At 32.1% G+C, this 24,048-nt stretch overlaps 1 protein-coding gene across 1 annotated transcript in view; it reads left to right on the forward strand.

The window, feature by feature from the left end:
* Nucleotides 1-19,778, forward strand: part of LOC105325760 (uncharacterized) — a 57,190-nt gene extending 37,412 nt beyond the window's left edge. The window contains exons 2-5 of the mRNA XM_066072316.1: nt 13,200-13,390; nt 17,403-17,498; nt 18,306-18,398; nt 18,636-19,778. Coding sequence (XP_065928388.1) covers nt 13,252-13,390; nt 17,403-17,498; nt 18,306-18,398; nt 18,636-18,742 — 435 coding nt within the window. The 5' untranslated portion in view covers nt 13,200-13,251 and the 3' untranslated portion in view covers nt 18,743-19,778. The remainder of the gene's footprint in view (nt 1-13,199; nt 13,391-17,402; nt 17,499-18,305; nt 18,399-18,635) is intronic.
* Nucleotides 19,779-24,048: the final 4,270 nt, after the last annotated feature.

A 24,048-nucleotide genomic window follows, 5' to 3' on the forward strand; every position in this document is an offset into this window, starting at 1 on the left:
TCTCAGAAAGGAAAAATATTTTGTAATGCAGTACAGAAGAAATGTTGTTCAAAATGATGTTCTCAACAAAATGCATCCGTCAAAATTTCGTTAAACGGCCCCTAAAAGGAGTTAAGGGACCGGTCCCTAAAACCTTCTTTCTCATATATCTCCAAAACGGTACCAATATTTTAAACACTTGTTGAACAAAATTTGTGTAGAATTAAATGACCTTTTATTTGATACCAAGAAAAAGGGGCTGGCCCCTTAAATCAGGGGACCAAAGGCCTCTACAGTCTTTAATGTGTAGCCCTTTACTGAGGGATATTTTGTGAACGGTTATAGAAGCAAATATGATTACCTTACAGTTATGTATCCAAGCAAAGTAATGATTTTATCATGTGTAACATAATAAGCTTTTTTAAGGAGCCAAAACTATAGAATTTTGATCACCAATATCTCAGAAAGGAAAAATATTTTGAAATGCAGTAAAGAAGAAAAGATACTCAGAAAGATGTACTTATTAAGATGCAATTTTCAAAATTTCGTTAAATGGCCCCTATAAGGAGTTAAGGGATCAGCACCTTAAACGTTCTTTCCCATATATCTCAAGAACGGTAACGAATTTCTAAACAGTTGTTGAACAAAATATGTTGAGATTCAATTTACCTTTTATTTGATATCAAAAAAGGGGCTGGCCCCTAAAATTAGGAAACTAAAGGGCTCTAAAATGTTTCATCTGTAGCTCTTTACTGAGGGAAATTTAATGAAAGGCTATAGAAGCAAATATGTTTATCTTACAGTTCTGTATCCAAGTAATGTAATGATTTTTTCATGTGTTATGGAATAAGGAATGTTTAGGGGTCAAGGGTCCATAAACTATGACCAGTTATATCTCAAAAAGGAAAATGATTTGAAATGCAGTGTAGAAGAAAAGATACTCAAAATGATGTACTTTACAAAATGCAACCTTCAAAATTTGGTTCAGCGGCTCCAATAAGGAGGTAAGGGACTGGCCCCTAAAACTTTTTCTCAGATATCTCAAGAACGGTGACGAATTTCTAAACACTTGTTGAACAAAGCTCTTATCCCTGACACAAAAAAGTATCTGGCCCTTCTAATAAAATGTAGACCCCGTTTTTCTATTCTAAATCATGTTTAGCAAAATCAAGATCTAACATATATCTTAAATTCTAAAATCAGACGGAAGACCTCCTCGTTGCTCGCATCGAGGTCGTGTCTAGTTATTATTATTTTTCTTTTTTTTTTCTTACAAATTTTGTGCACGCAATTTCTCAGAAACGACTCGACCGATTTTCATGAAACTTTTAGATATAATAGATAAGGACCGGAACCTTATAGGTTTTTTATTATATTGATGATGTCACTTCCGTTTTCGAGATATTGACGTTTTAGCGATTTTTAGAGGGGTGGCTTGTTCCTCTAACTTCTCCTAAACTATAAAAGATATTGAGTTCAAACTTTCAGGGATAGTAGACAAAAGAGTGTAGATTTGCAATTTTATTTTCATTTTGATCTGGATTGAAAGGCGGCGAAGCTCGCCTGGACCCGAAAATTCAGTTTTAATAAAATGTCGTATTTTTTCTGGTTTTCTTTGTTTATCTCTTTTCTGAAAAATATTTTGTTACGCCATGTAATGTAAAAAAGGTTTATATTTACAGGACCTTTCATTTGATATCAAGAAAAAGGGGCTGGCCCCTCCAATTAGGGGACCAAATGGCTCTAAAATCTTTTATCTGTAGCCCTTTACTGAGATATATTTTGTGAAAGGTTATAGAAGCAAATGTGTTTATCTCACAGTTATGTATCTAAGTAATGTAATGATTTTATCATGTGTCACGTGATTAAGGGTTTTTAGGGGCCAAAAGTCTAAAATTTTGATCACCCAAATCTCCGAAAGGAAAAATATTTTGAAAGGCGGTACAGAAGAAAAGTTGTTCAAAATCATGTTCTCAACAAAATGCAATCTTCACAATTTCGTTAAACGGCCCCTATAAGGATATTAGGGATCGGCCCCTAAAACCTTCATTCTCATATATCTCTAGAATGGTAACAAATTTCTAAACACTTGTTGAACAAAATTTGTTTAGAATTAAATAGCCTTTCATTTGAAATCAAGAAAAAGGGGCTGGCCCCTCCAATTAGGGGACCAAAGGGCTCTAAAGTCTTTAATTTGTAGCCCTTTACTGAGAGATATTATGTGAAAGGTTATAGAAGCAAATATGTTTATCTTACAGTTATGTATCGAAGTAATGTAATGATTTTCACATGTTTTGTAATTAGGGATTTTTAGGGGCCGAAAGTCTAAACTTTTGATCACCCATATCTCAGAAAGGAAAAATATTTTGTAGGTCAGCACCGGAAAAAAGTTGTTTAAAATGATGTTCTTAACGATATGCAACCTTCAAAATTTTGTTAAACAGCCCCTTTAAGGAGATAAGGGATCGGCCCCTAAAACCTTCTTTCTCATATATCTCTAGAACGGTAACGAATTTCTAAACACTTGTTGAACAAAATTTGTTTAGAATTAAATGGCCTTTCATTTGATATTACGAAAAAGGGGCTGGCCCCTTAAATAAGGGGAACAAAGGGCTCTAAAGTCTTTTATCTATAGCCCTTTAATAAGAGCCATTTTGTGAATGGTTATTAAAGCTAGATTAGGTATAATACGTTTATATATCCTAACAATATAATGATTTCCTCTTGTGTTACCCAATAAGGGTTTTTAGGGACCAGAGGTAAACAAGATTAATTTTTTTCATATTAATTGGAAGAAATGCAAGTATTTAAAAGAGCATGAAAGAGATCTAATAAAAAGCGATACAATAAAGCATTAGTACTTCACTCCTTTTTCCATATCATGTTTTGTTGTCAAAAATCAAAGTCGATGATGTCATATTTCCATCTAAAAATCAGACGGTAGACCTCCTCGTTGCTCGCAACGAGATCGTGTCTAGTTATTATTTTTTTTTCTTACAAATTTTGTGCACGCGATTTCTCAGAAACAGCTCGACCGATTTTCATGAAACTTTCAGATATGATAGATAGTGATCAAAACCTTATAGGTTTTTAATTATATTGATAACATCACTTTCGTTTTTGAGATATTGACGTTTTAGCGATTTTTAGAGGGGTGGCTTGTTACTCTAACTTCTCCTAAACTATAACAGATATTGAGTTCAAACTTTCATGGAATGGTAGACAAAAGATTGTAGATTTGCAATTTTATTTTCACGTTGAACTAGATTGAAAGGCGCCGAAGCTCGCCTGGACCCGAAAATTTAGTTTTAAAAAAATGTCGTATTTTTTTCTTGTTTTCTTTGTTTATCTCTTTTCTGAAAAATATTGTGTTCAAACGTGTAATGTAAGAAAGGTTAATATTTACAGGACCTTTCATTTTATATCAAGAAAAAAGGGCTGGCCCCTCAAATTAGGGGACCAAAGGGCTTTAAAGTTTTTAATCTGTAGCCCTTTACTGAGAAATTGTTTGTGAAATGTTATAGAAGCAAATATGTTTATCTTACAGTAATGTATCCAAGTAATGTAATGATTTTATCATATGTTACGTAATTAAGGGGTTTAAAGGGCCAAACTTCAAAAATTTTGATCACCCATATCTCAGAAAGGAAAAATATTTTGTAATGCAATACAGAAGAGAAGTTGTTTCAAATGTTGTTCTTAACAAAATGCAACCTTCAAAATTTCGTTAAACGGCCCCTAAAAGGAGTTAAGGGACCGGCCCCTAAAACCTTCTTTCTCATATATCTCCAGAACGGTAACGATATTTTAAACACTTGTTGAACAGAATTTATGTAGAATTAAATGACCTTTTATTTGATACCAAGAAAAAGGGGCTGGCCCCTTAAATTAGGGGACCAAAGGCCTCTAAAGTCTTTAATCTGTAGCCCTTTACTGAGAGATATTTTGTGAAATGATGTAGAAGCAAATGTGTTTATTTTATAGTTATGTATTCAAGCAATGTAATGATGTTATCATGTGTTACGTAATTTAGGGGGTTTAGGGGCCAAAAGTCAAAAGGCGTTTTATTAAAAGCTATTTTGTGAGAGGTTCTTTAAGCTGAATTGGGTATAATACGTTTATATATCCTAACAATATAATGATTTTCTCTTGCGTTACCTAATAAGGGTTTTTTGGGAGCCAGAGGTAAACAAGTTTAATCTTTTCTATCTTAATTTGAAGAAATGCAAGTATTTATAAAAGCAATAAAAGAGAAGTTATAAAATGTGATACAAAAAAGCATTAGTTCTCCACTCTTTTTTCCATATCATGTTTTTTTGTCGAAAATCAAAGTCGTGATGTCAAATTTCCTTCTAAAAATTGGACGGAAGACCTCCTCGTTGCCCTAAAACATTCTTTCTCAGATATCTCAAGAACGGTAACGAATTTCTAAACACTTGTCGAACAAAATATCATTATAATCAAACGATCTTTCATTTGATACCATGACAAAGGGGCTGGTCCCTAATATTAGGGACCTAGAGGGCTCTAAAGTCTTTTTCCTATAGCTCTTTACTGAGAGATATTTTGCAATAGTTTATAGAAGCAAATATGTTTATCTTACATTTATTTAGCATAACAATATAACGATTATCTCATGTTTTACGTAATTAGGGGTTTTTAGGGGCCAAAATTCCAAACTTTTGATCACCTATATCTAAAAAAAGAACAATAGTTTTAAGTACAGTGTAAAGAAAAGATGTTTTAAATGATGTACTTGCCAACATGCAACCATAAGGATTGAGTTTAGTGGCCCCAAAAAGGAGATAAGGGACCGACCCCTTAAAAGTTTTTCACAGATATCTCAACAACTCAGGAATTTCCAAACACTTGTTGAACAAAGTTCTTACACCTGAAACAAAACAAAACAGTATCTGGCCCTTAAAATGTAGACCATCTTTTCCTGTTTAAATCATGTTTAGCTGTTAAATAGCAAAATCAAGATCGAACATGAATCTCAAGTTCTAAAATCAGACGGAAGACCTCCTCGTTGCTCGCAACGAGATCGTGTCTAGTTATTATTATTATTTTTTCCAAATTTTGTGCACGAGTTTTCTCGAAAACTATTCAGCCGATTTCAGTCATTTTTTCAGAGATGTTGAGTCATGATCTGAATTTTAAATGTTTTTGAAATTTTTGTTGTCGTCACTTCTGGTACCGATTTATCTGCCATTTTGTAGTTTTACGACCTATTTTGTGCAGAGCTGATATCAAAAACTATCAGAGATATGATTATGAAATTTTAGGATAGGTAGTCTATAGTCTGAAGTTGTGCACTATTATTTTGTTTTACGCCAGTGGCGCCATTTCTTTGAGCTCGCCTGGGCACGAAAATTGGGTACGAATTTTTATCCAAAATTTTTATACGTTTTGATCTGTATCTTTTTATCAGTTGGTATTTTGTTAAGACATATATAACAGAAGTGGTAGAAAATCAAAAGTTCTTTTCAACAAAATCAAAAAAAAGGGGCTGACCCCTTAAATTAGGGGCCAAGACACTCGTAAACTCTATTAGAAATAACTTAAAAATGATAAAGATTTTGTAATGCATTATAGAAGCAAAGTTGTTTATCAATTCCACTAATCAAAACACCATTGTCTGTTCCCATTAAGGATCTATAGGGCTGGCCCCTAAAATATTCAGTCATTTGTATCTCAAAAATGAAAAACAATTTTAGGTAGGTGTAAGAACAAAACATGTTATTATTTGTGAGACCTTTCGAATGAACTCAAGAAAAAGGGGCTGGCCCCTTTATTTAGGGGCCAAGACACTCGTAAACTCTATTACAGATAACGTAAAAACGATACAGATTTTGTAATGCATTATAGAAGCAAAGTTGTTGATCGTTACAATATCTATCAGAAAATCATTGCCACGTCCATTTATTACGTAATTAGGGATTTTTAGGGGCCAAAGTACTAAAGCTTTGACGCAACATATCTAGAGAAGGAGACATATTTTGTTAAGCAAGAGAAAATATCTGTATTGATGATTCTAATCGATTCCATTAATCAAAACACCAATGTCTATCCCCATTAAGGATTTAGAGGGCTGGCCCCTAAAATATTGTATCATTTGTAATAATAAAATGAACAACAATTCTAGATAAGTGTAAGAACAAAAAATGTTATAATTCGTGAGACCTTTTGAATGAACTCTAGAAAAAGGGGCTAACCCTTTATTTAGGGGCCAAGACTGTCGTAAACTCTATTACAGATAACTTAAAAACGATACAGATTTTGTAATGCATTGTAGGAACAAAGTCATTGATCGTTACAATATCAGTTTGTATAACTCATTTCCAAACCCGTTGATGACGTAATTAGGGATTTTAGGGGACAAAAATCTTACATCTTTAATGTTCTGTATGAGAAAAAGCAAAACTCTTTGTTAAGCATTTTAAAGGATAATGACAATGGTTTACATTTTCTGAAAGGGAGTGGTTGAGGGGAATTCTGAAATTTCATTGATATTTTAATGCTATCGTTTAAAAATTGAACGGAAGACCTACTCGTTACTCGTAACGAGATCGTTTCTAGTTCATTATTATTATTCGTCTTCTAGATGTTTTTTTAAACCTCAGATTGAAATTATTTTCCACAGCACAAAAAGATTTGAAATCGCAACTTCCGGGCTCCGAAATGGTCCGTAGCATATGATTCAAAGTAAAAAAAAATATTGACACATTGAACGTTTTCCTCTGATATTTGTATTTTATATGTTTGCCAATTATTCAACTCGAATTATTAAATCGAAATCTATGTTTTAAAAAATGTTAAATTTTACTCATGTTTTAGCATCATAACTGTTTAATGTGATATATTTTGTAAATACGAACACATGTTGTGCATAATTTAAAGGGTTTTAATTTGAGACCATACAATAAAGGATCTATGAGCCTGGAAATTCTTTGCTTTATAACTAAACAACTGTTAATGTTTTGATGAGGCTTTCACTGGAAAGTTGTTGTTCATTATCTTATAAATCTATTTGCAATTTAGTATTGTTTGGATATTGCGTAATATGAGAGTTAAAAGCTTCAAATGAAAACATGTTTACCCGCTTTCATTTTGTTAATAGACAATAACTCCCTCTGCATAACAGTGTTTTAAAGGCGCAATCAATACTTTTTTGGTTTACAATGTAATCCACAAATTTATCAGAATATGGTTTCAGAATTCCGTGCTTTTTTCACAACTCGTTTTTGGATATAGCATGTTTCTAAAAAAATAAAAACAAATTAGGGAGCGGTTAATTAGATAGTTGTTTGGTTTTCATTCAATAAATTATTACAGAAAATAAAAATAAATCGATTGAGCATATGATTACAAGCATACACTAGCTGCAATATTTTAGAACGTAAGCTTTGTGTAATGTATTTACGTTACTCATTCCTCGCACTTGGCCGTGGAGAGTAATCGCGATTTGAACGATTCGTGGATATTTTGTACAGAAGCTTCGCACGCGAAGTCAATGTGTGTCGCCGTTAGACGTCAATGATTAAGCACTGTATACGAATTTTCGTCTATTATTTTATTAAAAAGGAATTCAATGATCTTTATATTTCTGCATTTTCCCTTAGTTAGCATTTTACATGTACCTGCGATGATCATACGTGCGACGACAGGCATCAGCACGATATTTGTTTATGCATTAAGATATTATTAAATATTTATACATAAATAAAGACTATCAAGCATATATACTGTTACAATCAATCAATAGACTTCTGACTTTTGTGTACACAATTACTTAACTCATCCTTCGAACATTGGCTAAGGAAGATCCATAGGATAGGAACTGGCGGTCTGCGGTCATCTACATTACATAATTCTAAACATTGCTTAACCCAATGATACAAACAAGTATTCATGTAACAAACAACTCACCACCTCTTAATCTGCACATTATAGATTTTTGCAGAACTTTGAATTTTTTTATTCATATTTATTATAAAACAGAGGAAAGCACAAAACAAATAAAAACAAAACATTTTGAATAATATTGCATCGTCGAGAAAAAATAATATTAATTTCTGTGAATAAGGTTATTTATTTTCACGTTACATGTCGGTGTCTCTAGGAAAGAGCACCATCCGGTGTAAAATTCATTCGCTCACTTTTGCATAATTTTTCCCTCTGATCTTAGATAACTGAATATTATTTTGAATGACCAAGTCTACGCGTATCATTAGATAATATTAGACGACACCCACTTCTGTGTGTATGTATGTTCAGAGATGCCATTAATTTTGACCATTTAAAAGAATTTGACAGCACGCACCATTTTCAAATTTCGGGATTTCAAAATATCTGATTTGTTTTAAAAAATACAATACCTGACATGAATCATGAGAACATGTATATAATAATGCTTGCTTCCTGCCGTTAAAATTCTCATTGTTTAAAGAATGTTTGAATCGATTATACAAACTAAACTCATAACAGAAGTAGAACTGAAAGTTAGTCATTATTAACGTTTGGCACCAAATAATATATATTTTCAACGCACAGCAACAACGGAAGACCTAATCGTTGCTTTGCATCGAGCTCTGCTTTAGTTCATACTTATTGATAGGCCATTATGAAACACCGAATTATCTACAATTTTTTTCTATTTTCTCGATTACGACAAAGATCACACGGTCAGCAAAGAATGCTTCCACATCCATTGCATCTGATCATACATTTAATTTCTGTCAAGGTCCGTGTTTGCTTTGATCCTGTTTTGTATTTTCTCTGGACTTTTGATTAAGAACACTATTTGTTATCGCCACATTTCATATTGAATCCATTATATGTGAGTACAGGCAGAGAAAATATAATAACTCATATCTTTAAGTTGTTGTAAGCTGTGCTACATCCATCTTGTTGAAATTGTTACTGTGAAATAGTCTTTTGTACCTATTAACAACCTAATTAGGGCCCAACTTTGCAGATGCTCTATAGTGATATGTCTGTTCAATTGTTTGTTCATCTGTGCAGTAACCTTAAATCAAGTTTCTATGTCAAAGTTCAATACAGAACGCTCTTTATATTTTTAGCCAGGACCTCGTATTTTTTTTCTCTAGGCCCTATTTGCTTTGATATTATTGACTAAATGAGGTACGCCGATCATAAACTAGATTTCTAAATCAGATAAAGATTAAGGCAAAGTCCTCCTTAATGCTTTTCATTCTAATATCCTTTATATGATGTCTTTGTGATAGTAACCACCAATTCAATGATGTCTCGTTGCTGAATGTAGACACCACTCGGACTCTGATAAATGCCTCTACTAATACTATTCAGAATCTGTATATTTAAGATATTTCATGTAATTTTTGGCAAGAACATTGTAGTAAACAACCTATACATTTGACTTTTTTATATTTCAATAATTTTGCAAGGAAGGGCTTTGAATCGTTTACAATAATAAAACTATTTTGAAATGATACCTGCATTTAGCTAAAAAGAAATAAATACCAGGTACATTTTGCTAATCAATAAACTGTGCTAGACCTGATGACATTTCTACGGGTTTTTTTTAGTGACAAAGTATTCTAATCCTTCTGATAACTGTTTACTAGCATGGCCTAGTATCCAATGCATTCATAATGGGTTACTTTACAGGGGGAAAATGCATGGGTTATATCTGTATGTAAAGTTGTAGAATGATAAAAAAGTAACAGATAACCCACTCTTACTTCAGCCAAATGCATAAGAAACATATACATACATTCTATTGAAATCAAAGTACTGGAGCATGGGGAATGCTAAGATAGCATTGCAAGAAGTTGTTTCGCATCTTTAGAAACTGTGTAACAGACTTTATCTGGATGTGTATAAATCTATGATATTCAATTGGACCAAAGTTCTGATATCATTTTCAGCTTTTTGATTTTCTAATAGTTACTAATTAGTAAAATATATTTTGTATATTGGTTTAACATTTCTTTTCCTATTAACCATTGATATTTTTTTTCTGATATGTTAAGATGCTGTTAAAACATGGCCTTTACCTCCGATGTCATTTCAACCCCCCTGAAATTCAAAATGACCAAATATCTTGCAAACCATTGCTCTCTTCATCCTTACACTTATATTTTTTGTTACTTGCGTTACGGTGCACCAAACTTTATGTAGGTTATGATCCTATGGAATGATTCTAACCCAAAATAAACAGAAAATTCTAACATTTCTTGAAAAATGTTGGGATCCCGACAAATTAACGATATGCATGTATATTTCTGTTCTGAAATCATGGTGCAGCAAGTAATTAGAGTTCATGACCAGAAAGAATTGATTTTACCCCCATTCGCTTCGAAATAGGAAATAATAAAATAGTTTTACATATAACGGTTGAGATTTAACTATATCTGCTCTTTCTCCTTGTGTCATCACGCTTCAACTGATATATGTTTTGCTTCCTGTTGGACACCCTTACCTTCTTAAACTAGAAATAATCAGGTATTGCATCTTATTCATATGTAGAGTTTGTTCCATGTGGGTAGTTCCTACCCAGATGAAAACCTTATTACATATCTACTGGACACCTCCAATCATAATCAAAAATTGATTTTGCTCCTATGTTAAGTTTAAAATGAGTTAAGGAAGTAATTTTTAACATCAAATTTATCCCGAGATAAAAATTGAATTTAAAAATATTTTAGAACATAAACAAAGTTTTCTTAAGTAGTGAATGCGTTGTGATTGTTGTTTGGTTTTTTTTCCCCTATATAACGCATATTTAATCGTGAAAAAAACATGAATAAATTACCATTATGATTTCTAATCCTTTTTTGTTGTTGATATCCATTTTACCCCAACCTTATTTTTTATGGTATTTATACAGAATTATTTGTTTTGCAGCATCTTATCAATGTGCATGTTTAATAATTGCTTATGTTCCTGAGAAAAACGAATCAATCCCTGGCTGATATATTTTTTTCGCAAAATATCCTGACTGCATAACAAAATATATAATTCGCTAATCATATATCGAATTTTTCGAAGAACACTTTTCCTTTTTGTCCTCACAAGTAGGATTAAACCAGGCTAGCTCATGCGCAGGCTGAATTTTCCCCATAGCATCCGGTTTAACCTCGCTTATATATTTTCTGGACCTCAGGGACAACGCAAAAAAAAAATTTGTGTAATCTGCACTTTCAGTGCAGAAAGGTGATATTAAATACACCGTAGCGCCAAATAAAGCATATAGACCCCAAAATATTTTGTTTTGAATTTTTGTTAAGCTGTGTGTGTAGATAAAAAAAAACACTTAAGGAAAAAAATTGAAGACTTTTGATCGCAGGATCGAATGTCCTTAAATATATCCAGATATTCCATGGTTTTCAAAAACACTTCCATACCTTTAATAGTTATACGTAACCTTTTCATATCATAAAGATTCTAAATGTATGTACGTTAGTAAAAGAAGGATATGCCATAATGAAAATGAAAAGATTTTTAAAAATTCGCACCAGTATGTTCTCTCTTTTTTTTTTACTATCAATTAGAATTACCTCCCCTGAATTGTTTTCCAAATGGGAGTCATATCCTATAATATGAGCTCTTTGAATATTTTTGTAAAAAAGTATTGTTTTCGAGGTTAACAAAATACGTTATGTCTAATGATGAAGCAATATTTATACGGTATATTGCTCCGCATCAATAAGCAGGTTAAATTGGGCCTCAGAACGGAGCGGAATAAATTTCTATACGGCAAACATTGTGAGAAATATTTTAATTGATCTTTCGTTTCCTAATTTACTATTGAAAATGGTCAAACAGACAGCGGGGGAGATGGATGGGGGGGGGGGGGTCAGTCCTACAGCTACATCTTCAAGATATTGACGAGCAAAATAAAAATGAGTAAACCAAAAATTGATTTACTGTGATACTCTTTAAGAGAAGACAAAGTAGACTGAACGTCTTATATTCATTTATTTTCATACATGTTCTCTTGATATCATGGGATAATACACACGTGTATTTGAATGAAATATTATACACAGAGAAACTATTCTTACCTACTTCACTTAATGGACAATGAGATTGTTTCTAAACTAGACTGACCTCAATGTTGAGTCAGAATTATCAATGTCTCATATTCTCATTATTAATTTGTAAAGGAGACAGTTCTGAAAATAAATAATGGTGTGTTATTGTTCTTTTCAAATATGAATTACTGCGATGTGTTCTTTAAATTACCTTGAAATCAATGTTGAATTCGAAATCAATATTTTTGAAATTTTTTTTAAATAAGGATGTAAAGATGGGTCTGTAGTATATGTTGTTGTTTATATAAACACATATAAATTCATTTACAGTCAGTTCAAGTATATATTTTACAACATACACCATAGCATAGCATGCCATTGAAGTCTCATAGCATAGCATTGGAATTTCATACCATAGCATTGGAATCTCATACCATAGCATTGGAATCTAAAACCATATCATATAATCTCATAGAAACTCATTCGTCATAGCATACCATAGCATAGCGTACATTATTATTTTAACTCGGTTTTAAATGTTTTTTTTATTTGAAAGAATAAACGTCCCATAGTAGATTAGTAGTTAACTTTGGTTTTTCATCATTTTACTTTAAAATATGTCGAACTCTTCTGTGTATGGAGGCGTTTTTGTTCAAATCTCATAGCATGCCATACCTTAGCATAGCATACCATATCATTAGGCCCTTCATTTTAATTTCTCATAGAATAGCATACAAATCTCATAGCATTGCATTGAAGTCTCATATCATATCATTAAAATCCCATAGCATTGCATTGAAATCTCATAGCATATCATTAAAATCGCATACCATAGCATGGCATGAAATTGTAAAAGAAATCCATGAAATGACTGTAAGTATCTATGAAAATTTTTGTTAAAAAACCAGGAACTTTGCCAATGCCCTTAAGTTTAAATAAATATAAGCGCTTAGGTATCTATGTATATTGCTACCTGTTTTGTTTATTGTTGTTTTAATATGGGAAAATGTTTTTATAGGTAAACCAGGTAAAACTTTGCTTTATATAAATCATTGTGCAAAAAAGATCATGTGGATCAATCCCTAAAATGATTTCAATACATTACTTTATCAAACTTATCTTGGGAAAACTTTAGAATCTAGACTGCATGAAGACATTCATTCAAATTCTGACCTGTAAACATTTCTATTTTATTAACAGGTATATTGAAGGAAATCCTTTTAAATGTGACTGTGATTTACGACAGCTTGCGATGTTTATGCAAAGAAAGGGGATTCTGCCATACAATGAGACTTATCATGTTGAACCGAAATGCAGTTCCCCTGACTATTTAAAAAGAATGGAAATCATTAACGTTCCTTATCACACAATGAACTGTGACTCAACATCTGGCAAGTACAATACATAATACTTCTCACCTGAAGGATATTTTGATAATTATAAAATTAGCAGCGTAGCAAGTCAAATTATGCTACATGTATAAATAAATTATAAAGATTAACAATTTAACGTTATACTTCTATAATAAAATTACTAAACTTATTATCATGACACTGTTGAGGAGATTGCTCAAATACGCACATTGCCTGCTGACCAATCCTAATGTATATGTTTACATAATGAAGTATTGTTTAAATAAAATATTTAACGATCTATATATAAACAATCACAAACAATTAAAAGGGTAATAAATAAAAACTGAAAATATTAGTTAAGCTTACTGGCATTCACAAACGAGATGTTTAAATTACTAGTTCTGATTTTATATCCAACTCAGTAATGGTTTATTTTCCGATTGAATTTCAATACAGAAATTACAAGAGATAAAAAACAAGAATTCCTTTTAAAGGAATAATCGGCAATAATGATATATTGATAGCTAGAAGCAATCAACATGATCAGTTTGATGTGAAATAATTAAAAAAGTACTGTATTTTACAAAATATAGAATATTTTGAATTTGTACACAATAATTTCATCATTATAATCCGTCAACAAATTTAATTTTGAAATAAATTTGGGTAAAGCCGTTTGTAAACTCCTTGTCAAGTTTTATATTTTTAACGTAATTATTAAATGTTGAAGTATCTTCTTCTTCTTCTTCTTCTTCTTGTTCTTCTTCTTCAGAATACTGAGTAGGGCTCTTCAAAGAGCATTTACACGTATACAAAGAAAGAGTTGTATTAAAATAATTTAATGCGACTGAAAAATATTGAATGCCATCATAAATTGCTACTGAGGTCGCTTTATAACGTAACCTTGTTTATAAATCAAGCCGTCTTCCTAGCTACTATTATGCAACATCAATACATCGAGGTCAGTTCATGGAGCATCTTCTTATGATTGAGGTCAGTTCATCGTGGTCAACTGCATTACTGAATGAATCTTTCGATCAAAATTCTTACGCGTGAGACAAAATGTACATTATTGAATCAACAGGTCGAACTGTATTTTATGTATGTTTGCATCTCTTAAGGTAAATGAATTGAAATAAAACTGAGTAAAATGTTATGAATGAATACTAAATCAAACTTCAAGTTTTTATAAGAACTACTTATGCAAGCGGATTGTGTGCGCACGTGGAAGCATTTGCCGGATGCCTCATATGGACACAATAGTGATCGGCCAAAGCCGATCACAAAAATATCATTTAATATTTAATTCTAAAAAGGCTATTTCTAAACTGATATCGATAAACAAAGGGCATTTCATGTATATTAATTGGATATTTTCCTAAACATTTATATTAAAAAGTGTTAGTATATATTATAGTACAGATTCTTAATCATTCATTTCACGAATTTACAGTTAGATACTATATAGGAGACTGCACTGTAGTAATACTTGATTTTACATGATCGTTTTTTTTATTCTGCATTTCTTAAATCTTATGTAATTTAATGAACATTATCGAAAGAAAACCACTAAAAAATACCCTAAACGTATCAAAACCATAGTCAAAAGCCTGAATCCCAAACAAATGTCGTTATATATGTTTATCGTGATAAAAATATACCCCTACATTAGAATACGCACGGTACACATTGCTGCCATTTTTTTTTCCACGACTGTCAATTCAGCTGGAATTTTTGCTTGAAACTCATGGGAAAAATTATTTTACCATCCTCTCCATTTTCCATTTGGTCCTTCAACATCAAAACTTACTACCTAATCAAACAAAACAGCGAATTACAAACATACAGCACAGGGGAATCTCATTAACACAAAATGATGTTCCGTCCTGTTTTTAAGCATATGTCGTTTTCTTGAAGAAAAACTGCAGAATATGGAAATTGTTTTTTTTATAATTCTAACGCAACTTGCTGTTTGGTTGATTTTTTAATAAATAAAGGTGTCAAATGACCAACTGCAAGACGGAAAGGATTAAAATTATATATATATATATATATATATATATATATATATATATATATATATATATATATATATATATATATATATATATATATATATATATATATATATATATATATATATATATATATATTACTGTCTTAATGTAAAGGGTAGTTGCAAAATAAGTTGCAATATTTTCTTTAAAAAATTGTAAATAGTAAAATGAAAATAAACAATAAACAAATAAATAGATGTTTATCAATCCACGTTACTCTATTACAAAGATATCAAAAACTTAATAATAACATAATTATTTTATAAAAGTTATAAAGAATTTTTTTTTTACCAGAAATGTTATAATAAAACTATTAAAATTTATCATCAACATAGTTAGCTGACATTGAGAGAAAAAACAAATTAGACTTTATTTCTGATCTCATAAAACAAATCAACAAAAGTTTATCATTTGATTAAATTGTCACACCAAAACTGTAACAAACCATAACAAAATTGGCTAAAAGTTAGTTTTAGTAAAACTATAAGAATTTCGCGGGCATGTTAAGGCTTCCCGATGCGATATGTAGAAAGTCACTTGTCTGTACTTCATACAATATGACGTCATAATTAACTTTGACGTCACGATCTGCATTCCTGTCGATAGTTCTCAGGGAATGTATCTTAACGTTAAAGGTGAATTATATTAAACCAGTATAATACCGCATGTTTCCTTTATATAGATGTTGCAGTTAATTCTAGACGTACAGAATTCATTCATATTAAAAACCAGTATCAAATAATCGGCAGTTTTAAAGCTTCGTTTTAAGTTAAAGACTATTTATAAACTAGTGGTTTGGAGACTCTCCCTGCTACGTGTAAACAACTGAATAAAGAAATTTTAATGCATGTAAAACCAGCTTGGCGCAGGTGAAAGATCAACACAATTTTAGAATATTTTACGTAAAATTGGTAGAGAATATAAGTACCAATGTGAATCGTGCTGCGGAAACCTACGGATTTACCCCATTTTTTTGTAAATCGCTTTTGATTAGTAAAAATGTGCATTATTTTGATGATTTTGTGGAATGTTTCAACAATATCTTCTATAAACGAAATATCTATTTCTTTCCCAAGCAAGAACTTCAAAGTTTATGACTTAACAAAGGATTTTTCTTAAAAATATGTATGATTTAATGTCATTAATCACCTGCGCCGATGCGTTTTAACTAGATCATTTGCAATATTAGGATTCGCCTGTCACGTGATTACAAAGTACATATGACGTCACAAAAATGCATCAAATATAATGTTTAACATCGATGTCAATAAATGTTACATAGATTTAAAGAAATACTGCCGGTAAAATTATTTTTGCCATGATTCAAATAATATCGTTTTCCAGCCGTATTATAGCATCGGGACGCCTTAACAATGCTGCGTTTAAGAAAGAGAGATATTGAAAAGCATATCCTGTCTATCAACTAAAAATTTATATCAATAAACACAGATATTGGAAGAAATATTATTATTATATATAGTTACTGTATATAGGGCTGTTGGAAGTAATATTCTTATTATATATAGTTACTGTATACAGGGCTATTGGAAGTAATATTATTATTATATATAGTTACTGTATACAGGGCTATTGGAAATAATATTCTTATTATATATAGTTACTGTATACAGGGCTTTTGGAAGTAATATTCTTATTATATATAGTTACTGTATACAGGGCTTTTGGAAGTAATATTCTTATTATATATAGTTACTGTATACAGGGCTATTGGAAGAAATATTCTTATTATATATAGTTACTGTATACAGGGCTATTTTCGTCCAGTGTTAGGTTCGCCCTTCTTCACTAGTAAACGGTTTGCCCCAACTTGAATTCACCCAGCCATAGTTGGGTTTTCAGAGAGATGACTTGAAATATTGGAATTTTTCCACTATTAAGTTCGCCCATTGACAACTAGGGCAATAGGAGCGAAAATAAAACGGAGCGATATTTCTGCATTCAGAAATCAATATAGAGACATATATTTGTAGAAACCACACTTGCCTCAACCAAGACCCAATTCCAAGAGATTACACGACAAAGAGTTCTCTCGACATCTAAAATCAGGGATGTCCCAATCACTACTGGTAATTATATATGTCCCAACAATCTAACATTGAGTGGTGCTGTAAGATCCTTAATTTTTCATTCTACTTATCTACGGGCGAATGTTCTATGAAAGACTGCAAAGTGTGATATTGTTTTACTTTATAACAGTACTGGCGTGCGACCAGTTCTCGCCGAGTACCATTTCTCGCCAGTACATTGTGACGTCATTTTATCAACACATAAAATTATAGACGAAAAATGACGTCACAATGTACTGGCGAGAAATGGTACTCGGCGAGAACTGGTCGCACGCCAGTATAGTTTTTAACTATACATTTCATAAATCAATAATATGTAAGGTAAACTAAATTATCAAAAGAATATCAATATTTTTTTTTCGTTTATGAAAGACATGAACAGAGTTCATCGTTTGATCTTTTTTTCGAAATAGAAATAAAATATTATATTCTTATATTACTAGTTCCTCCGGTTTGATGAGAAAACTTATAGAATTCAGATCAAAGAAATTGCTTATCATATCTACATTAAACTGTTAGATAAATTTTAACCATCTTCATTATTAGAAATATTCCAAAGAAATACAAATCCGTTCATTTCAAGGATGACCAATATAATATGAAAATGACCATTACAAGTCATTGCTCTTTAAAAAAAAACTATTAAACTAAACCTTCATTTCAAACTTAAGATTATCATGGTAAAAACTTTATTTTGTATTACATAAACCAATGTAGAAAATATTAGGATATCAAAATAACAAGACTTTAACATGGATGCAGGAATAAATATCATGAACTGTTTACTTGGACATGGCTGTATTGTAGAACCAGCGGTTTACCTTCCGAAGACAACTGACGATGCCCTTACACGACATATATTGAAGTCAACACCGGTGATTGGAGACCATCATACCACAGGTAAACGCTGATACACTAAACTAGTATGCTAATATTATTCAAAACTTGTGTGACGTTTTTGTTGTTTTGTTTTGTTTTGTTTTGATTTTTTTTTGGTAATTAAATTACATGTATATATTCTGTATTATTAACTCTTGATAAACGTTTTAGGAACAATCAGAATATAATGTATATGCAGGAATTAAGCGTAAACTAGGGAGTTTTTAAATATGGATTTTATACATGGTTGTATTGTAGAGCCGGTGGTTATCCCTCCAAAGACAATGGACGATGTCCCTACACAACAGCTACTCAAGTCAACACCAGTGACTGGAGAACAGCATATCAAAGGTAAAATCAGATAAGTGTAAGCTTAAGTTCGTATGATAATACCCAGGAGATTTTATATTCTATCTAATATAATTTTTGATTTTTTATTGTCTTAAAGAAGCAAATTATAGAATTTGGGATAAAATGAAATAATACCTATTCAATTGAATTTTTAGAAAGTTTAATGCCCCTTAAAAAAAGGTAAACCGTTATAAACACCTCTAAATAATGACAACTGTTACTGTTGTAATGATGTATTTAATGATCCTGAGAAAAATAGGGCGGCCATTTGAAATCAAGGCTGATTTATCTAATACCTCTGGACAAAGTAAGACCGTCATTTCTTGAAAGCAAGTATATAATGTGTTTTTACTATGTTTATTCACAACTTCTTATTTCTATTTAATATCATTAAAACATTGCATGAAGTAAAACATCTTTTACATTTACATTACATTTAAACACAACAAAACCTGATTTTAAATAAAACAAGTTTGCTTTTACATTCACGGAATTTTTTTCGCGCAACATTTTTGCTGAACCGCTACAGATGAGATCAGAAACGCGTTTGACGGAGGCATGAATCGATAAAAAGCACCAAAGCAAGACAAGGTTATATAAATAGATAATGTTACATGTTTAACGTTAATCAAGGTAAAAAGAAAATCAAGATAATATTACTAAAATATTTACCATTTCATTGGTCGAAATTTTAATATCCTGTTAAGAGAGTTAACTTGAAACAGATAACGTTTTCCTGTTGCTTTTTCAATAATGAGCTATACAAAGTAACCTTTCTCTTTAAAAAAAATCTCATAAATAAAAAATGTTGTCTTTTTATCATACGGGCATTAAGGACTTATATCATCCAAAGTATACAAAGGTAAACACATTATGAGAAAAAAGTTAAATGTAGCAATTGTTCGTTCATTGTTTCGAAATAATTAATTGGCGAAATTTCCCTTTGTAGATGATCCCTACCGCTGAAGCGAGATTTCTTAGTAGTCACCTAAAACATTGAAGTGGTTTTAGAGTTGGTACTTACTGCCGTTCTTTACCTTGGTGTGGGTTGGCCGGTGTAATGAAGAATAATGACCCCCGTAGAATAATGACCGGGGGTCATTTTTCTACGTAGAAAAATGACCCCCCGGTCATTATTCTACGCAGAAAAATGACCCCCCGGTCATTATTCTACGTAGAAAAATGACCCCTTTGCCTGAAGAATAAGTGTCATTTTCATAAAAATGAGCACACTCCACATGAAGAAAAGTGACCCCTGTAGAATACTGACCCCCTTGTAGATTAAAGTTTTTCAGTATATTTTTTTATTATTTGTGAAATAGTCTTAACACTATTGCAATTTATACTGCTGCAGTTTACAGAAAGTAACAGAAATTATAATTCATATTCAAATAAACTTAAAGTGAAAGAAGGGGTATATCTTAGAAAATAAAAATCCTTCCGTTATAACAAGATATTGACGTATTGCATCGGGGTATGGTTGTCATCTTAACAATTACATTTACATATATCTATGGTGTTCCGATAGAGCCACTTCGACCTTAGGGCGAAGATGCGAAGTTGCAAATGCGATAGTGCGAAGGCGAAAGAGCAAAAGTGCGAAGATGCGACGACGAAGCGCGAAGATGTGATGCCTAAAATGCGAAGGTGCGAGGGGCGAAGGAGCGATACTTCTATCGCTCCTTCCCAACTTTGCACTCTGGCCTTCGCATCTTCGCACTTTCGCCGTCGCCTTTTTTGATTGCATTCAGCAAGTCTCGGTCGATTTCATAGAATTTTATACAGGCACCGTACTCGCCAAGGTTTTCAGATTAATCCATGCTATTATTGGTACGCATGCGCTAGGCCATCGCGCTTACTATGAATGTTTATAAATATTTTAATGTGTAAATGTAACATATATGTTTACCAGTGCTGGCTATGCCTAATCATTATCTACTCCACACTAAATGTAATGTCCGCCATAATGTGTACATATGCACTTCCAGACTCAGGACTGTCACTTACCAGCCGTCTCTTTACCGTGGACCAAACCCAGTAACAATGTAATTTCATTATGCGACACTCCTTGCTCATGCATGGATCTAGAGGGGGAAAGCCCCCCCCCCCCCCCCCCGGAAAATTCAATATTAATAATTTCACGCAGTAAAAGGGGAGAGGGAGTTCGGACCCCATCCCCCTGGATAATTTTATTTTATTAATTTTATAAAAATAAAATTTCCAAAATATGCCTCGGAACCATTTCAACGATGGAGAGCTCCGCAATTATAAAACATAGGTAATCACAGATTACAAAGCTCACCGAGACGAGGCATCACCTTTATGAGGCATCACCTTTATGAGACCACCTTTCTCATATTATATGAAAACCATCCTTTATGATCTTGGATATTCATGGATTCTGTTTGGAAACAATATCGTATATCATCTGTTAAAAAATTGTATGTTATTCATATGTTCATATGTTAATCAATACAATAATATAAAATTAAAATTGCATCCTATCATAATTACAATATATATCATATAATACCATAAAATACCGTACAAAATTGTGAGATATGATATTGTAACGTATGATATGACATTGTATTGTGTTATACATTATTGTATTTGATCAAACAATACAATATCATAAAACATAATACAATATAGTATTATATGAAACAATATTAAACTGCATCAATACATCATAACATTGAAACATATGATATCATATTGTATAATTAAGCATTGAATCATTATTGTTTGAAAAATGTGGTCTCATAACTGCAACGGTGTGTGCATACAAATTGTATGATTTATTTATTTATGAAAATTTGTTTGCACTCATTGTTGCAGTTATGAGACCACATCTTTCAAAAAATAATGATTCAGTGCTTATATTTACGTTTTTTAAACATGTATTTCCTTCCCGCAAATATGATTTTTTTTAAAAAAGGCTCTGTCTTATTCAACAAGTAATGCGAAATTAACAGAATGGCCACTGGAACAGCCGAAATATACTGACAAAAATAGTACGCAGCGTTTTAAATTCTAATAACACAATTATTTTTTTCTTTCTGTAATTTAATGAATTTACTCTTGGTATACTAAGAAATTAATCAATTGAATTAATTTAAGTGTCAAAATATATTTACATCAATGAAATATTTATCAGCGTAAGTATAATATCAGGTCGTTATCCGGTTTGAAGTCGCGAGAAGAGTCAGTTCTTGTTCTTCGAGAAATACTGAAGAAATACTGAATGTATTCATACGCACCAGATTTGGTGATTGGGTCTTCTGTGTTGTGTGTAAATATCACTAAAATTAACTAATGCAATTTAATAGAGGGAAAGAAAGTGAATGTAAACATTATAGTATGATATTGTATTGTATGATACTGTATCATATTTGATACGTAATATGATATTGTATTATATAATACAACATAATTTGATAAACATTCTATCATATCAAATGATACAATATCATGGGATAAAGTAAAATATTATATAATACAATCATACTGTACACATTGTATCATATGATACAATAATATATATTAAAATCTCATAAAATACAATTTCATGTGATATGATAATATATCATATAAACCAATATCATATTATACAATATCGTATGATACGATATTTTATAATATTACAATATCATAGGGATCATGTTACATCATTTAACAACAACCATATCTATCTATCAAGCAGGTTTGAGTGAGGTAGGAGATTTCTTTAGCATCCTTGATAATGTAGATCAGGCTCTGCATCTGAAGCAACCTCTGCGTTTCATTTATAATATAGTTAAATCAACTATGCAAGCTATCTATCTAGCTATAAAACATGTGACCTGTTCCAAAAAACTAAACCTCATCAAGAATCATAAACCTATGGCTCTGATTCAGCATTCAAGCCTGTCAGGTGCATCAGTATCATAAGACTATATCAATGCAAGATTGGTGAAGTTAGGACCAGTAATAATACGATATCGTCATCAGAGGGCACATGTTTCAAAAACTTTAACCAGCTCTTAAAATCTTAACCTCCTCCAGCATCCGAAACCTGTGGCTCAGATTCAGCATTTAAGCCTGTCAGGTGCATCACTATAATAAGACGCACCATCCATACAAGTTTAATGAAGTTAGGACCAGTAGTAACTAAGATATTATCATTAGAGGGAACCTGCTCCAAAAACTTTAACCAGCTGCAAAAACCTTCTACCTCCTCCTGCATCTGAAACCTATAACTCAGATTCAGCACTCAAGCCTGTCTGGTATATCAGTATCATAAGACACACCATCCATGCAAGTTTGGTGAAGTACGGACCAGCAGTAACTTAAATATAATTGCTATTTAAGGCACCTGCTCCAAACACCTTAACCTCCTCCAGCATCTGAAAGTTAGAAACCAGATTCAGTAGGTCCAGATGCATCCTCCATGTAACTTTGGTGAAGAGAGGACAAGTAATAGCTTAGATACAGGAGCTGCAACTAAAACTTTAACCAGCTCCGAACGCCGACGCCGGGGGTATAGCATATGCTCCCATTGACTTCGTCTCGGTGAGCTAAAAAGGCGAAAACGCGAAGATTCGAAGGCGAGAGTGCGAAGTTGCAAAGGCAAGAAGCGGTAGTAGTATCACTTCTTCGCCTTCGCAACTTAGCACTTTCGTCTTCGCATCTTCGCGCTTCGCTGAATTATACTTGCATTGAGGATTTCCGCAATACAAACTGCTCGGTATACAAGTGCATCACCCAGAATTAATGATGAAACCAAAATTATGAAAAGTTTACTCCACTGTTAGGCATTATAGCCAAGCTGACGTTAGAGCCATTACGCCAGTAGAGGTTAACGGCCAATAAGGAAAATCGTCAAAGTGCTGAGAGTACTCGTACAGAAAATATATTTTACTTTATCCTCGGCATACTTTAGTAAGTTTAGTTAATATCAAGATGATTAATGCATAAATAGTTTGTATGAGCATTGGTAACGTTGGATACAATTAAGATCGTGTGATCAAAATCAAGCGGGATATAAACCCCTAACATGGGTGTTAACCTCTTATCAACGCTTTTAGAAACAATCTTTTCTTATTATAATCGATCAGTGTTTATTATCTATTAAGATTTACTATAGTCAGGTACTCTTCACAAATTTGCTCTAAAAGAATAAAGTCAATCCATGATCACAAATACAACATATCAACAAATGTTTAGAATATTGATGTTCATGTATTACGCAGAAGAAAACAAAACTAACGCAGAATGCTTTTTTTAAAAATCACTTTCCCCAAGAAATGTAAATAAGAAGTATTCGTATTCCTACGTT

Source organism: Magallana gigas, chromosome 9 (genome assembly GCF_963853765.1).
Source record: "Magallana gigas chromosome 9, xbMagGiga1.1, whole genome shotgun sequence".
In the NCBI taxonomy this organism is placed as follows: Eukaryota; Metazoa; Mollusca; class Bivalvia; order Ostreida; family Ostreidae; genus Magallana; species Magallana gigas.